Source organism: Schistocerca piceifrons, chromosome 5 (assembly GCF_021461385.2).
Source record: "Schistocerca piceifrons isolate TAMUIC-IGC-003096 chromosome 5, iqSchPice1.1, whole genome shotgun sequence".
Taxonomy (NCBI): Eukaryota; Metazoa; Arthropoda; class Insecta; order Orthoptera; family Acrididae; genus Schistocerca; species Schistocerca piceifrons.
This window is the reverse complement of record NC_060142.1, coordinates 75,032,336-75,051,064: the sequence shown is the minus strand read 5'-3', so window position 1 is coordinate 75,051,064 and position 18,729 is coordinate 75,032,336. Positions and strand designations below refer to the sequence as shown.

At 40.8% G+C, this 18,729-nt stretch overlaps 1 protein-coding gene across 2 annotated transcripts in view; it reads right to left on the bottom strand.

Moving 5' to 3' along the window:
• Positions 1–18,729, bottom strand: part of LOC124798459 (Bardet-Biedl syndrome 4 protein) — a 139,477-nt gene that overhangs the window by 105,260 nt on the left and 15,488 nt on the right. For both annotated transcript variants that reach the window (XR_007016944.1, XM_047261882.1), the window contains exon 5: positions 7,180–7,342. Coding sequence is in view for 1 of the 2 variants with exons in the window: in XM_047261882.1 (XP_047117838.1) it covers positions 7,180–7,342 (163 nt within the window). In the remaining variant the exon portion in view is untranslated. The remainder of the gene's footprint in view (positions 1–7,179; positions 7,343–18,729) is intronic.

Genomic DNA, 18,729 nt, shown 5'->3' with positions numbered 1-18,729 from the left:
TTCCACATATTCCTTTCCTCTCCGATTCTGCATAGAACCTCCTCATTCCTTACCTTATCAGTCCACCTAATTTTCAACATTCGTCTATAGCACCACATCTCAAATGCTTCTATTCTCTTCTGTTCCAGTTTTCCCACAGTTCATGTTTCACTACCATACAATGCTGTACTCCAGACGCACATTCTCAGAAATTTCTTCCTCAAATTAAGGCCGGTATTTGATATTAGTAGACTTCTCTTGGCCAGAAATGCTTTTTTTGCCATAGCGAGTCTGCTTTTGATGTCCTCCTTGCTCCATCCGTCATTGGTTATTTTACTGCCTAGGTAGCAGAATTCCTTAACTTCATTGACTTAGTGACCATCAATCCTGATGTTAAGTTTCTCGCTGTTCTCATTTCTATTACTTCTCATTACCTTCGTCTTTCTCCGATTTACTCTCAAACCATACTGTGTACTCATTAGACTGTTCATTCCATTCAGCAGATCATTTAATTCTTCTTCACTTTCACTCAGGATAGCAATGTCATCAGCGAATCGTATCATTGATATCCTTTCACCTTGTATTTTAATTCCACTCCTGAACCTTTCTTTTATTTCCATCATTGCTTCCTCGATGTACAGATTGAAGAGTAGGGGCGAAAGGCTACAGCCTTGTCTTACACCCTTCTTAATACGAGCACTTCGTTCTTGATCGTCCACTCTTATTATTCCCTCTTGGTTGTTGTACATATTGTATATGACCCATCTCTCACTATAGCTTACCCCTACTTTTTTCAGAATCTCGAACAGCTTGCACCATTTTATATTGTCGAACGCTTTTTCCAGGTCAACAAACCCTATGAACGTGTCTTGATTTTTCTTTAGCCTTGCTTCCATTATTAGCCGTAACGTCAGAATTGCCTCTCTCGTCCCTTTACTTTTCCTAAAGCCAAACTGATCGTCATCTAGCGCATTCTCAATTTTCTTTTCCATTCTTCTGTATATTATTCTTGTAAGCAGCTTCGATGCATGAGCTGTTAAGCTGATTGTGCGATAATTCTCGCACTTGTCAGCTCTTGCCGTCTTCGGAATTGTGTGGATGATGCTTTTCCGAAAGTCAGATGGTATGTCGCCAGACTCATATATTCTACACACCAACATGAATAGTCATTTTGTTGCCACTTCCCTCAATGATTTTAGAAATTCTGATGGAATGTTATCTATCCCTTCTGCCTTATTTGACTGTAAGTCCTCCAAAGCTCTTTTAAATTCCGATTCTAATACTGGATCCCCTATCTCTTCTAAATCGACTCCGGTTTCTTCTTCTATCACATCAGACAAATCTTCACCCTCATAGAGGCTTTCAATGTATTCTTTCCACCTTTCTGTTCTCTCCTCTGCATTGAACAGTGGAATTCCTGTTGCACTCTTAATGTTACCACCATTGCTTTTAATGTCACCAAAGGTTGTTTCGACTTTCCTGTATGCTGAGTCTGTCCTTCCGACAATCATATCTTTTTCGATGTCTTCACATTTTTCCTGCAGCCATTTCGTCTTAGCTTCCCTGCACTTCCTATTTATTTCATTCCTCAGCGACTTGTATTTCTGTATTCCTGATTTTCCCGGAACATGTTTGTACTTCCTCCTTTCATCAATCAACTGAAGTATTTCTTCTGTTACCCATGGTTTCTTCGCAGCTACCTTCTTTGTACCTATGTTTTCCTTCCCAACTTCTGCGATGGCCCTTTTTAGAGATGTCCACTCCTCTTCAACTGTACTGCCTACTGCGCTATTCCTTATTGCTGTATCTATAGCGTTAGAGAACTTCAAACGTATCTCGTCATTCCTTAGTACTTCCGTATCCCACTTCTTTGCGTATTGATTCTTCCTGACTAATGTCTTGAACTTCAGCCTACTCTTCATCACTACTATATTGTGATCAGAGTCTATATCTGCTCCTGGGTACACCTTACAATCCAGTATCTGATTTCGGAATCTCTGTCTGACCATGATGTAATCTAATTGAAATCTTCCCGTATCTCCCGGCCTTTTCCAAGTATACCTCCTCCTCTTGTGATTCTTGAACAGGGTATTCGCTATTACTAGCTGAAACTTGTTACAGAACTCAATTAGTCTTTCTCCTCTTTCATTCCTTGTCCCAAGCCCATATTCTCCTGTAACCTTTTCTTCTACTCCTTCCCCTACAACTGCATTCCAGTTGCCCATGACTATTAGGTTTTTGTCCCCGTTTACATACTGCATTACCCTTTCAATATCCTCATACACTTTCTCTATCTGTTCATCTTCAGCTTGCGACGTCGGCATGTATACCTGAACTATCGTTGTCGGTGTTGGTCTGCTGTCGATTCCGATTAGAACAACCCGGTCACTGAACTGTTCACAGTAATACACACTCTGCCCTACCTGCCTATTCATAACGAATCCTACACCTGTTATACCATTTTCTGCTGTTGTTGATATTACCCAATACTCATCTGACCAGAAATCCTTGTCTTCCTTCCACTTCACTTCACTGACCCCTACTATATCTAGACTGAGCCTTTGCATTTCCCTTTTCAGATTTTCTAGTTTCCCTACCACGTTCAAGCTTCTGACATTACATGCCCTGACTCGTAGAACGTTATCCTTTCGTTGATTATTCAATCTTTTTCTCATGGTAACCTCCCCCTTGGCAGTCGCCTCCCAGAGATCCGAATGGGGGACTATTCCGGAATCTTTTGCCAATGGAGAGATCATCATGACACTTCTTCAATTACAGGCCACATGTCCTGTGGATACACGTTACGTGTCTTTTAATGCAGTGGTTTCCATTGCCTTCTGCATCCTCATGTCGTTGATCATTGCTGATTCTTCCACCTTTAGGGGCAATTTCCCACCCCTAGGACAAGAGCGTGCCCTGAACCTCTATGCGCTCCTCCACCCTCTTTGACAAGGCGGTTGGCAGAATGAGGCTGACTTCTTATGCCGGAAGTCTTCCGCCGCCAATGCTGATTATTTATCAAAATTTAGGCAGTGGCGGGGATCGAACCCGCAACCGAAGACGTTTTGATTATGAATCAAAGACGCTACCCCTACACCACGGGTCTAGTTCATTTGAAGGTGCAAAACAGTATGCATGATAAACAGAGGAAAACCGTTCAAGTGGGGCGAAACCAATTTTGTTGTGGCATGTAATATCAGAAAAGAGAATAGGCTGTGAGGGGAAAGTGAGTCCTTCAAGAAATGCTTCGTTTTATGTGGGCAAAATTATCTGTTCAGATAACAAGAGAGTTTCTGAAGTGTCAACTTATCCGGAATGATACATTCAAATATAGGCCTCATGGCAAATTGTAGAAGTGGGAGGCAAGAGGTATAAAACCACTTTCAAAAAAAGTACTGCCATGAATATTTGTAAAAGTTCTTGCGAATATCTTGTAAAAAAACTAAAAGAAGAGATCATGAAGACAGTTCTAATTAAAGAAAGATAGACTTTGTTATTGTGAAATACAGTTGTCAGCCCATATAAAGGATGTTTCAGGAGAGGTGGTAGCATAAATTAATTTGAATAAAACATTCCACATAACAATACCAAACTTTTATTGGTTACAGAGACACAGCTGCTTACAGAGATAAATTTCATTTTGTGTGTTTGTACTGCATTTGCTACGGGTTTATTCATTTTTGTCCTCAAGTTCTAGTTGTGAAGTTGTGCTTGTGTTTATCTAACTGAATTTTTCAATCTGTGATTATGATTTGTTAGCCAATTCTGCTATACCATTTACGAATACTGAAAACATTTACAGATGCAGAGTACACCGATACAGTGTTTACATACGGATTTTGTACTGGAAACGCTGCTGCTGTTTGTAGAGAATATGGTAAATGATTGTCTAACAGCAAAGTATCAGATTCAAGAGTGTTTACTTGTATTTTCACTCAAATGTGACAGATTGAGGCACAACCTTGCATCATGTTTTATCTGAGAGTTCAAATGAACAAATCATTGACAACGCATAAGACATTATTTAGTTGGTAGAACATAGTCCTTCAACAAGCATGTGCAGAATTTCTACACATATAAAAGAATATAGTGGACATTATGTATGTGGGGTGTCCACCCATATCATTTTCAGTGTATTCAGTACCTTTGACAGTGAGAAGGTATACAATTGGAATTTTGTCACTGGCTAGTTGCAAATGGTTGAATAGCCCAATTAATACTGTTTGCTCTTTCATCCACGATGGTATCAATTACACTCTAACTCAAATCTGTGGTCCGAAAAAAACTCAAATGCTTTTGGGTACGCATTTTCTACGAACACTTCTCTGTAAATGTGTTATGTGTGATAAATGCACAACAAAAAGACTGTCAGAATGTTAGTTTTCAGCCAACAAGGCCTTTGTCAAAAATAGACAAAAAACACACACACTTATGCAAACACAACTTACACACATACGACCACAGTCTCAGGCAGCTGCAGCCATGGAGCCAGACTGCAAGCAGCAGTGCATTATGGGAGAGGCAACTGTGTAGGAGCAAGGAAGGCTGGGAAGGGGAGGGGGAGAGATGGCTGAGTAGAGGTGGGGGACAGCAAAGTGCTGCTGGGAGCGTGCAGGGATGAGGTGGAGACTAGGGCAGCTAAATGCAATTGGGAGGTTAGATGGTGAGTGGGGGAGGGGGGGGGGGGCGTAGTGGAAAAGAAGAGAAGTAAAAAGACTGGGTGCATTGATGGAATAGAGAGCTGTGTAGCACTGGAGAGGGAACAGGGAAGGGGGCTAGATGGGTAAGAACAATGGCTAACGAAGACTGAGGCCAGGAGGGTTACAGGAACACAGGATATACCGCAGGGAGAGTTCTCATGTGCGCAATTCAGAAAAGTGGTCCTGGTGGGAAGGATTCAGATGGCACAGGCTGTGAAGAAGTCACTGAAATGAAGGTCATGTTGGGCGGTGTGCTCAGCAACAGGGTGGTACAGTTGTTTCTTGGTCACAGCTTGTCAATGGCCATTCACACAGACAGATAGCTTGTTGGTTGTCATGCCCACATAGGGTGCAGCACGGTGGTTGCAGCTTAGCTTGTAGATCACATGACTGGTTTCACAGGTAGCCCAGACTTTGATGGGATAGGTAATGTTTGTGACCGGACTGGAATAGGTGGTGGTGGGAGGATGTATGGAACAGGTCTTGCATCTAGGTCTATTACAGGGATATGAGCCATGAGGCAAGGGGTTGGGAGCAGGGGTTGCGTAGGGATGGACGTGGACATTGTGTAGGTTCGGCAGGCGGTGGAATACCACTGTGGCAGTGGTGGGAAGGATAGTGGGTAAGACATTTCTCATTTCAGGGCACAACAAGAAATAATCAAAACCCTGGTGGGGAATGTAATTCAGTTGCTCCAGACCTGGGTGGTACCGAGTCACAAGGGGAATGCTCCTCTGTAGCCAAATGGTGGGACTTTGGGAGGTGTTGGCTAACTGGAAAACTAATGCACGGAAGATTGTAGAAGGTTGGGAGGGTAATTACAATCTGTAAAGGCCTCAAGTGAGACCCTTAATTTATTTAGAGAGGGACCGCTCGTTACTACAGATGCGATGGCCATGGGTGTGTAGGCTCTATGGAGTGGGAGGCAGCTGTCAAAGTGGAGAGACTGCTGGTAGTTGGTAGGTTTGATATGGACAGAGGTACCGATATAGCCATCTTTGAGATGGGGATCAACATTGAGGAAAGTGACTTCGAGGGTTGAGTAGGACCAGGTGAAATGAATGGGGAAGAAGAGGTTGAGGTTCTGGAGGAATGTAGATAGGGCATCCTTACCCTCATCTAGATGCTGGGTGTTTAGGAAAGATTCCTCTAGATGGCCATGAATAGGTTGGCGCAAGATGGTGCCATATGGGAGCCTATGGTCATACCCCAGATTTGTTTGTAGGTAGTGTCTTCAAAGGAGAGGTAATTGTGGGTGAGAATATAGTTGGTCATGGTGACTACAAAGGAGCTGGTGATTGGTGAGTTTGGAATTCATCAGGGGTTTGGAAAAGTAGAGTTCAATAGTTGTAAGGCCATTGGCATTAGGAGTGTTAGTGTAAATGGAGGCCTCACAATAGTGATGATGAGGGCACCGTGTGGTAAAGGAACAGAAACTGTGGAGAGTTGGAGGAGGAAATGGTTGATATCTTTTAAATAGCAAGATAGGTTGTGGATAATAGGCCGAAGGTGTTGTCTACAAGAGCAGAGATTCTCTCAGTGGGGGCACAGTGACTGGCCATAAGGGGATGTCCCGGACGGCTGGGTTTATAGACTTTAGGAAGCATGTAGGAGGTAAGCAGGGAATAGCAGGGGTGAGGAGAGAGATGGACTCTGGGGAGAGGTTCTGGGATGGGCCTAAGGCTTTGAGGAGAGACTGGAGATCCTGCTGGATTTCTGGGATGGGATCACTGTGGCAGGGATTGTAGGTGGATGAATCTGACAGGTGATGAAGTCCTTCTGCCAGGAAATCCTTGTGGTCGAATCACCAGTGGTGGAGCCTTTGTCATCAGGTAGGATTATAAGGTCAGGATCAGTTTTTAGGTGGTGGATTGTGGCTCTTTTTGTGGATGTAAGTTTAGTTTGCATGTTGAGGAATTTGGGGGATTGAATTGATTACTCGGTTATAGCACCATCTACTTATACTGATCAGCCAGAACATTACGACCACCAACCTACTAGCGACATAAACCCACCCAGGTGATAGCAGCACCATCTGGCGAGGAATGAATGCTAGTCAGACACACGCACAGTGCACGTAGTATCAGTGAGCATGCTGTCTGTGTGTAGAAAGGGGAAAGCACGCAATCTATCTGAGTTTGACCGAGGACAGATTGTGATGGCCTAGAGGCTTGGCAGAGCATTTCTGGAACTGTAAGACTTGTCAGGTGTCCGAGGAATGCTGTGGTGAGTGTCTTAATTAGTACAAACCACCACCTCATAAGTTAGTTAGTTTGTTTGTTTCATGTTCGATGGACTATTTGTAAAGTGAATTGTAATGCTGTAGAATAAGTCAGTTTACATTCACATTACACATTCATTTGCAGATATGGCTACATGCTTACTATTTACAAAAATTTTTAAGATAAAGATGTTCATTAGTAATTTATACCCACCAAATTTTACATGTTTACCATTCTCCCTGTATCATACTTAGTTATAAACAACAAGAAATGCTTACCTGCATGCTGCATTATATACATTAACTGCAGCACCAATATCGTTCTCAAGCAGGTATATTTTTGCAAGTGCTACGTAGGAACATTCTTGGCGGCTCAAATCAATGGCCTTCGAAATGCATTCTTTTGCTTTAACCCTTTCATTTAGGTGCAGGAGACACATGCCTACATGAAACATAAGAATTAAGGTTGTTGCTATTCTACACATTACTATTTATGACAGATTTGTTTCAAAACATGTCTTTTAAACAGTAATATCTTGCCAGCAGAACATGTTTAAAAATAAACAAATAAAATGGAAAAAATTCAATAAATCCATCTTCTGGAAAGAACACAGTGTAGAACTAGTCTCACAAGTCACACATTCAACTGGAAAAGCAAAACTCATACAAAAAATCGACCAAAATACACAAAAACAAACTTATAAAATAGAATGATTTAGTAAATTTAAAACATCATCATCATCATTTAAGACTGACTATGCCTTTCAGCGTTCAGTCTGGAGCATAGTCCCCCTTATAAAATTCCTCCATGATCCCCTATTCAGTGCTAACATTGGTGCCTCTTCTGACATTAAGCCTATTACTTCAAAATCATTCTTAACCGAATCCAGGTACCTTCTCCTTGGTCTACCCCGAGTCCTCCTACCCTCTACTGCTGCCCCCATGAGTCTCTTGGGTAACCTTCCTTCTCCCATGTGTGTAACATGACCCCACCATCTAAGCCTGTTCACCCTGACTGCTAAATCTATAGAGTTCATTCCCAGTTTTTCTTTGATTTCCTCATTGTGGACACCCTCCTGCCATTGTTCCCATCTACTAGTACCTGCAATCATCCTAGCTACTTTCATATCCGTAAGCTCAACCTAATTCATAAGGTAACCTGAATCCACCCAGCTTTCGCTACCATACAACGAAGTTGGTCGAAAGACTGAACGGTGCACAGATAACTTAGTCTTGGTACTGACTTCCTTCTTGCAGAAGAGAGTAGATCGTAGCTGAGCGCTCACTGCATTAGCTTTGCTACACCTCTCTTCCAGTTCTTTCACTATGTTGCCATCCTGTGAGAATATGCATCCTAAGTACTTGAAACTGTCCACCTGTTCTAACTTTGTTCCTCCTATTTGGCACTCGATCCGTTTATATCTCCTTCCCACTGACATTACTTTCATTTTGGAGATGCTAATCTTCATACCATAGTCCTTAAATTTCTGGTCTAGCTCTGAAATATTACTTTGCAAACTTTCAATCGAATCTGCCATCACAATTAAGTCATCCGCATATGCGAGACTGCTTATTTTGTGTTCACATATCTTAATCTCACCCAGCCAGTCTATTGTTTTCAACATATGATCCATAAATAATATGAACAACAGCGGAGACAGGTTGCAGCCTTGTCTTACCCCTGAGACTACTCTGAACCATGAACTCAATTTACCGTCAACTCTAACTGCTGCCTGACTATCTATTTGCTTGCAAAAGTTTGCCTACTATTCCATAATCTCGTAGAACAGACAATAACTTCCTCCTAGGAACCCGGTCATATGCCTTTTCTAGATCTATGAAGCATAGATACAATTCCCTGTTCCACTCGTAACACTTCTCCATTATTTGCCGTAAGCTAAAGATCTGGTCCTGACAACCTCTAAGAGACCTAAACCCACATTGATTTTCATCCAATTTGTCCTCAACTAACACTTGCACTTTCCTTTCAACAATACCTGAGAAGATTTTACCCACAACGCTGATTAAAGAGATACCTCTGTAGTTGTTACAATCTTTTCTGTTTCCATGTTTAAAGATTGGTGTGATTACTGCTTTCGTCCAGTCTGATGGAACCTGTCCCGACTCCCACGCCATTTTAATTATCCTGTGTAGCCATTTAAGACCTGACATTCCACTGTATTTGATGAGTTCTGACTTAATTTCATCCAACCCAGCCACTTTATTGCACTGCAATCTATTAACCATTTTCTCCACTTCCTCAAGTGTGATCCTATTTCCATCATCATTCGTAATATCTTGGACAAAACATACAGCAGAATGGACAAGAAAAATTTGCAATAGGTGTAAGAGCTAACAAAATGGGAAGAGTATACTATATTACTTGACAAAAAATATCTTGCACAAAACATGCGTATCCAGAAAAACAAAACTAAAACACTACACCACAGCAGTAAGACCAGCATATTTAAGTGCATGTAAATGCTAAGGATGAACTATAAGCTGGACAGAATAGAAATACTTGAAAGCTGGATTACTAGAAAAATAGTGGCTTCCACACAAACTATAAATGGTTGGAAAATGTAACAAGGAGAGCTATGAAAATATCAGAAGTAATGGCAAAGCAAAGATAAATCTTCATTGGGTACCTCTACCGAATGAATGAGAACAGGCTAACAACATAAATATTTCACGTCAAGTTGCAGGAACACATAATGAAAAGACTGTCACACATTGAACTTGTGACCAAAGCCTTCATCAGAAATGAAAATACACACACATTCGGAAGTGGGGTGGGGAAGGGATAGGGACAGCAGAGTACAGGTGGGGGAGAGAAGAATGCTGTCTGGTGAAGTGTGTAGGGACTACGGTAGATGGCAGCAGGACAAGGCTAGCAAGCACAGTGTTGGGAGACTGTGGGGGGTCAGATATGGAGAGCATAAAACCAGAGGAGCAGAGAAGGGGATAAGACCAGTTGGTGCATTGGCAGGTAGCAGCACACAATGAGGGTGAGGGGATGTGAACTGGGAGGAGGTGATAGGACAGAGGGGTTGGAAACTGTTGGGTGGAGGATGTGGAGATAGTAGGTTACTGTAAGTTGAAAAACTGTTAATATTGGGAGTGGAGAACGTGTTGTAAGGATAACTCCCATCTGTGAAGTCCATAAAAGCTAGTGGTGAAGGGGAGGATACAGATGGCACAGGTTGTGAAACAGCAATTGAAATCAAGCATATTATGTTCCGGTGCATGTTGTGCCACAGGGTGGCCCACTTTGCTGGTAGCCACAGTTTGTCACTGGCCATTCTTCCTGGTGTAGTCACACAAACACAAAAAGCTGTGCAATGATTGCAGCAGAGCTGGTATATGACATAACTGCTTTTACAGGTCGCCCAGCCTCTGATGGTGTAGAATAAGCCCATGGCAGGACTCGAATAAGAAGTGCTGGGCGGTTGGATCAGCCAGGTCTTGCAACTGGGTCTTCCACATATTTATGATCCCTGTGGCAAGGGATTGGGATTGAGAGTGGCACAGGGATGGACTAGGGTGTTGTGGAGTTGGGAAGGAAGTCCCTCAAATCAGTGCATGATGACAGACAATCAGTGCCCTTATGTAATATGTGGTTCAGATGTTCCAGTTTGGGGTGGTATTGGGTGACGAAGGGGGCACTCCTTTCAGGGTGTATACACAGACAAGGAAAAAAAAAATTCCAGATTTACCAGTTAAAAATACACTTTCTCCCGGGTGAAAATACACTTTTTCCCTGTTAAGTGACAGTACACTTTTCCTCAGAACTGTAAAACACATCAATCCTTTGAATGGTTATGGTTTTATACACCGGCGTAGAATTTCCTGGAACTTTAGAAAATGAAACTCGGGAAAAAAACATGTTTGGAAAGATCTTTGAAGGACAGCAACAGGTACACTGCATATTTTCATATTACGAAAGTATATATTCAAATTCCACCAAACACCGCATGTTACTTTCCAAAGCATTGAAATCGAGATTGTGATGTGCTTTTTTAAGCCAGCCATAGCTCATGTCACGTGATCTCGCCAGCTGATGACATAAGATATTCAGAGCATAGGACACAAGATGTAGTCAGCCAATAGCAACATCACTGTTAAGTAGTGTGAACACACAAATAGGAAAAGTTAATGGTTTAAATTAATATACATAGTGTTGTTACAGGAACAGAAAAGCTTTCACATATAACACTGGTTTCAAAAATTAATAAGCTGCAAGAGAAGCTAAGCTTTCACACATGCTGATTTTTTTTTTTTTTTTTCCACTTCAAGACACATCACAGAAACATGCCAGTTAAATTTTTAACAACAACATAAATATCTAACCTTTTGGGTTTGAAATTCTTCTAAATGGTCATCCTCAAAGAGTTGATTTTTAAATGAGAGTCAAATACTCTATGATTTGAAAACTTCATCGCACATTCCTGCACATTGTTCACCTTGCAGGAAAGGTAATTTACTTTAAGTAAAGCTTTTCTCAAATAACCATTCACAATATTTTCCTGCGACCTGTTAGAAATATGTTCGTTTCAGCAGTTGCCGGAGCGCGCCACATAACTGGCGTCACCGCGATTGCGTAGCTATGATGACACAGGAACCCCATATGTTGGTACGTTAAAACATTAAAAGATCTTACTTTATGTCATAAAAGAAACAAAACAATAGATGATACTAAAAGAGCATCGGAATTTCGTGAACCATACTAAAAAGCATATTTTGGCTTAAAGTGCACATTTGTATGTCTAGATACGGGAATAAATTTTTTTGGAGTACCAGTAGTGTATTGTCTCATGTTTAGTTCTTTATTATGGCATAGTGCCATACATGTTGGAAGACAAAAATGTACAGCGAACAGTTGAAACAGGCCAATAGTGTGGAATTAAACACTTTGTTTCAAATGCCTCAGCAGAAAAGATTAATAAAAGCCAAATATCTTTAGAAAACTGACAAAAATAACTTCATTGTTCTACAAGGCGATTATTGCTTGACTATCAGAAAGATGTAAATGAAATAAAATCTCAAACTAATAACATATTTTAGCCTTCCATAATTATGTGAATGTATTTTAATTCACTTGAAAGCTCCTGACTACAGAAATCCGTTTTGTTTTCATTTGACGAGAGAACAATAAACGGAGAGGAAGCAGCAAAATCACTAAACGTAAACACGGGTAACGTGGAGACCACCCACCTCCCCACTAGAACTAAGACTGTCCTGTGCATCAGCCCCATATCTATGATCCCTCCCTCAAGCGTTTGAGGTAGGACGCCAAAAATTAAAAAAAAAAATCGACTTTTCAAAAATATGTTCATTTCGTAGCGCACATCTTTCTGAAGAATCTGATACATAAAGCATATGTGTTCGAGGAAACGTAAGACATGTTATTTGGTCTTAAGTGGGCCTAGGTGCAGTGCCATGCTTCTTCACAAAGTATTCTTCTATCTTATGTCACTGTATTTCGCTCTGTGGAATTCAAACGTGTAATATTTTGTAATGGATGCCATCAAACTATATTCAGGACAGTAGAAATTAAAATTTCCTGTGGTGTCTCTCCTGCTCCCAGTCAGCTAGTTTGACTCCTGCCCTTTTCTTTTCTTTGCTTTTTTTCTTTTTTTCTTTTTTTTAAAAAAAAGAAAATCCCTTGCAATTAATACTGGATGGGATTACTTGTAATTGGGAGAGCAAGAACTCTTCAGAAAAATTGCACTCTTTATTACCTAATAGCTAATAACTTGCTGTTTTGTGTGACATAAAATTAAATATAGCACACATAAAACCAGTAAAGACAAGACAAGCAAGACAGTACAGATTTATTCAATCCTTAAGTCCTAGCATTTTTTTTTCTTTCTAATATTGCTACAGCTTTACATGGTGTAAACTTTTTAAAACTTTTTGCTACATCAAAAAATGAAATGTCATCGTCTAATACTGAAAAAATAGTACCAAAGACTGGTATGGTTTCTCGATTTGATTACATGTAAAACTTCCTGGCAGATTAAAACTGTGTGCCCGACCGAGACTCGAACTTGGGACCTTTGCCTTTCGCGGGCAAGTGCTCTACCATCCGAGCTACCGAAGCACGACTCACGCCCGGTACTCACAGCTTTACTTAGGTTCGCAGGAGAGCTTCTGTAAAGTTTGGAAGGTAGGAGTGAGATACTGGCAGAAGTAAAGCTGTGAGAACCGGGCGTGAGTCGTGCTTCAGTAGCTCAGATGGTAGAGCACTTGCCTGCGAAAGGCAAAGGTCCCGAGTTCGAGTCTCAGTCGGGCACACAGTTTTAATCTGCCAGGAAGTTTCATATCAGCGCACACTCCGCTGCAGAGTGAAAATCTCATTCTGATTACATGTAGTTTGTCACTGTTTGCTAGATAAAACGAAATAGGCCCGCCTAATATTGCAGTAATTGTAACGCACACCAAATAAACGAGATTGTTTTGGCACAAATGGTCATTTTTATAACACGACAGAATATAATTCACGAAGTACCAATATCAATTGCCTATTTGGCCTACTACAAGCAAAAAGCTTTACATTAGGAAATAGTTTCACATTTCATTCATATGCTGCAGCTTCTCAAGCATGATATCGAAAAGTAGTAGTATAAAATTTTTATATAAATTTGGAACGGTCATATTCTTCCATAATTTGTGTGATGTCCCTGTTTCCTCTCCTTTCTTGTTCTAACAAACAATCTTGTCATCACTAATTCTGTGACTATTCCTGCCAGTGTCAAAACTTTCTCCGGTTGACTTCACTAACCCTGCCACAGTCAACACTTTAGTTATCTCCGTTTATTCTCCAGTCAGGGTTTATCACAACGCGTTTTCAGTGCTACTCCCAGAACAGAACTTAAGCGGATGCTAGTTGGGGACTGTACAACTGGCCCTTACTAGTTTAGCAGTCTGGCCAAAAATTTTGTGTCAAAATTTCATTTTCTTGGATACATCGAGAAGATAACACGTAATCTTTCGAACCTGTTATCCCTGTTGGTCATTTACTTCCACTCTGATTGACTGAATCTATAGATTTTGCTAGTAATTATAACAATACTGATCATTCGCAAACCCAGTGAACCACATAAACAGCGGTTAGCATTCACCCATTTGGCTTTATTCCACTTGGCTCATATAGCCCTGTCCCCTTTTGTCTGCAGGAAAGTTTATTTCTAGATGCGACACATTCAAAAATCAACTTATGATTCATTCAGAAATCAACTTAGAATGTGTTCAAAAATGTTCAAAATCCAAAAGGGGTGCATTTCAAAATCGTATGAATAATTGATAGACCACTGTGCACTGGATGCTAGGCGCTTTGTGAAACGAGGTTTTTTTTTCTTCAAGAATATGAATTTGGTGCCCCCCCCCCCCCCCTCCCCCTGCCCAGGACAGACACCCCTGTTTGGTCCCCCGCCCCTTGATCCGGGACTGTTGCGCGTGCGTGAATCTGGCGGCAAAACTTCTCCAGGTAGCATCTGACTGCTTGCTGCTACTGCTTATACACCTATAACACCACACTTCTGTAGCTAAGAAGTGGGAAAAGGTACTACTCAAACGTGACTCAACTGCGCATGCGCATGAGTTCGCTCGCAACTACTCAAATGTATCTAATGTAAACAGTTGTGACATCATGCTCATCGGAGGCAATTTGTTGTTATGAAGCACTGCATAGAGTTCCTAAAGCCTTTGACACATTTTGCTGTTGGCAGATGCTTGTATGAGCACTGTGTTTTGCAGCTGTATATGGCGCATTTCCTTTGCAATTTAAGTTTTTTTTTCCTCTTGTTCATGTTTTGTTGCTGCAGTATTATTCTGCTGTAGTGAGATACAGTAATATTCTTTGTTAGAGTATTAGTTCTTACCAGTTAAAATTACAAAAATTTAACTGAAAACTAAAACAATGAAAAATTCTCAAAATTCTAAAAAATTCCTGGTTTTTCCTGGTTTTCTCCTGGATGAAAAAATTCCCAGGTTTTTTCCTGGATCTCCCAGTTGTCCCGGGTTATACAACATGTCCTTTGTTGTTGGTTCCTGGGGGCGGTGGGAGGAGGGGTGTTGGGTGGATTTGGGGTGTGCCGGGATATGGCATGGAAAATTTGTTTGTCTACGGGATTGTGCCTGTTTATGAAGGCCTTTATAAGGCCCTCAGTGTATTGGGCAACGGAATTCTTTTCACCACAGACACGTCATCCTACTTTGGCAGGACTGTATGGGAGGGAGTTTTTGGTGAGAAAGGAATGGCGCCTGTCAAAATGCAGATACTGTTGGTGGAAGATGGATTTAATAAGGACAGACGTGTGGATGGAGCGATCAGAGAGGAGTAGGTAATGTCCAGGTAGAGGAGGACGAGATGAAGCAGATGGGAGAGAAGGTGTTGAGGTTGTGGAGGAACAAGGATAAGGTGTCCAACACATCCACCAATCTTTTCCCCTTCGCTGCTCCTCTTTTTTGGACCCCATTCCCCTTCCCCTCCCTGCCCCCTCACACCCCTACAGCCGCTAGATGTTGCACTTGGCAGCCTTGTCCTGCTCCACCTTGTCCCTGTACACTCTGCCAAACAGCGTTCTTCTCTCTCCTCTTCTCCCCCACCCCACCAACAACCAGCTACACCTCCCCCGTCCCTGCACCATTCCGGATTGCTGCTTTCATTCAATGCAAGAGCTGCATTCTGGCTGCAGAGGTCAGAGACATGCATGAAGTTCTAAAAATGTGTGGAAAATCCAATAAACACTGCTAACAAAAATGCCTGTCACTTCTGTTCTAACAGAGATGGGACCATGAATCATGTAATTTTGGAAAAGGCTAAGAACAAGCTTTCAAATGATATGTATCATACCCATATTCAAAAGATCCATATTCAAAAGATTTACACAGTGAAGGTCAGTGGCTGCATGAAGTTCTAAAAATAAGTAGAAAATTCAATAAACACTGCTAACAAAAATGCCTGTCACTTCTGTTCTAACAGAGATGGGACCATGAATGTAATTTTGGAAAAAGCTAGGAACAAGCTTTCAAATGATATCCATCATAGCCATATTCAAACAATGTACATAGTGACCTAGACCTAGACCTTCACCCTGAATGTCTCAAAATACATCACATTCAAAATTTCTGAAAAAATATATTTACTTCTTCATTTTATACTATACAACATAGTAAAAATCAAGTTGGGATGGCATTTAGAATAGGAGATATAAATTAAAATATACAGTTATGTGATAGAATAAAACAATACAGATTGAATGCAAACTGCAATAAAATGACATAAATACTGAAAAAAATGTTAACTGTTAAAAAGATGGTGCAATAGCAATGCACAGTAAGGTAGCAATACAAATACAACAATAGCAAGCATTTGCAATGTGCAAGATAACAGATTACAACATCTGAGCTTTAGTGATGGAAAACATGATATAACCATCCCAGCAAAACATGTGGAATGTATGGCAAACAGGTTCAAATAAACAAATGAAATGACAAATGTATCATCAGGACTTACCATGCCTCAATACAGGGAAGCAAGATATAACACTGTTAATGCAGTTCTTGGTGAACATTTGGTCTGTTGCAGTTCTCACATCAACCTTTGTACGAATGCCTTCCTTGTCCACAGTAAAGAATCAGATTTCTTGGGGTATACAAATAAAAGTAAACAGTCTTGAGGATGTAGGAAACTAACTGGTATCCTCATTAACATTAAAACACATCCAAGACAGCACTGATCTTTGTACACGCATACAGCAAGCCTAGTGATATCACCAAGGTATGAGTCTTGTATCTGTGTCAAATATTCATTTCTGGTGTATGATGACTTGGGGAAAACATTCATTTGGATTTTGTTATGGGCAGTGGGAATAACTCATTGTAACTTGTGAGTAAAGTACCTGCAACTGTGCAAATCAGCTATAACCACTCTTGAAGGAGAGATGCTTCATCATACTCAATTTCAGTTTCATATAAGTGACACACTGCAATGTTGTTGGAACACCACTCAAACAACTGTCTGGGTGGTATTATCTGAGAGTTTGAAATGCACTGCAGACTGGCATGGGGAGCAAGTCTCTTGATGGTACCAGCGACACAGTTATATGGTCCTTAGCCACTCTGCACAGTTATTGAAATCACTTTGATAAAAAGGTATGTTTGCAAAATTTTTGTGGCGTCTGTACTAGGCTACAGTGCCATCTGAGAAGTAATAAAACTACTTGGGCTGTTCTATGGAAATGGTACATCATGAAGTTAATCAGATTTCGTTTTTTGTACAATATAAATGCACAAACAGGGATGAATGTGCGGGCGTGTTATCACGATGCAAGAACCATGAATTGTCTCACCACATTTCAGGCCGTTTTCTTCTCACAATTTTTTCTCACAGGGGTCACAATATGTACCAACAGTACCATCGATTAACGGTTTGTCCCTGTAGCACAAATTCGTGACAAAGAATCACCAGTTATGATTCTCTTAACAAACATCTTGTTCTCATTTGCGTGATCCAATAGCTCCTCACAGGTTGCAACGTGAAGGTCTTTCCGGTCCTCACTTATGAACCATGGGATGAACTTGTTCGCCAAATGATGCATTGCATGATGCTATGTCAGGATTTCATGACATGATCCATCTGACATGTTACATTCTTCTGCAATCTCTCAGACAGTCATTCTTCAATTGGCATGCACAATTTCGCATGTGCCACAATGCCAACCACATTTCACTCCAATCCAACACACCACTGCTACTAAATTAAAAAGGTTCCAGGATTTTTTGGACAGACCTCATAAATGAAATGCGATCAGTTTTCTGCGTGTGTATAATAAACAACAAATCGCCCTGTGCATTGCTCCAGTGAGACCCCTGGAGCTCATCCTGCAGGACAAATGCATAATTCTCTGCAGAGCCACATGTAAAAAATTTTCATTGTCACAAAACATCTCTTCCAGGTGTTTCAGAAATTTGGACGGTTGAATGACTGTAAAGTAGTGCAGCAGGAGTTTCTTTTCAATTTTTCAACATGTTTTCCAAGAAGACTTCCACAGAAAATAGATCAATCTGGAAAGTCATTCTATCCGTACATATCCATAGTTTGTATGTTATATCATCAAGTTCATTATCATCATACAACACTCCTAAAGAAAGAAAGAATGTGTATGTGGGCAGTTCTCACATGTTGGCATAGAACGCTTTGGCTGTGCAAGATTGCAAATGACCTTAACAAGACAGTGTTTGTATGCATTAACAATCAGTATCAGATGTAAACCATTTCCTAAATGGTTTGAGGTTCCAAATTCATTTTCTATCCTTCAAATGCTCCAACTTTCCAGAAAAAGTGTCAGTATTTGGATCTTCTCCCCCACTTGTGGTGCTGGTTTTGAATTTCTGTTTCAATTGCATTATAATTTTAGATTCCATAGTTGTTTCATCCTCCTCCTCTTTTTTTCTGGAATACTTCAGACACTTTCTCGAACATTATCTGCACATATGTATTCTCTTTGTCTTTTTATTTCCACCAGTGACTCACTAATGAATCCCAGACTGTCATTTAATGCAACTAAATCAACATCTGAGGTTACAAGCCCTTGCTTTGGTGTGTTTTTTTCTACTTCTAACACACATTTTGTGGTCTGTAGTTATGCCACTAACCACATCAAGCATCCACATTTTCACTTTGCATATCACAAATGATCGCTGTTGGTGCATTACTATTGCTATCTGACTGTGTGTTGCTATCACACCATCTTTTTAACAGTTAACATGTTTTTCATTACTTTACGTCATTTAATGCAGTTTGCATTCGATTTATACTGCTTT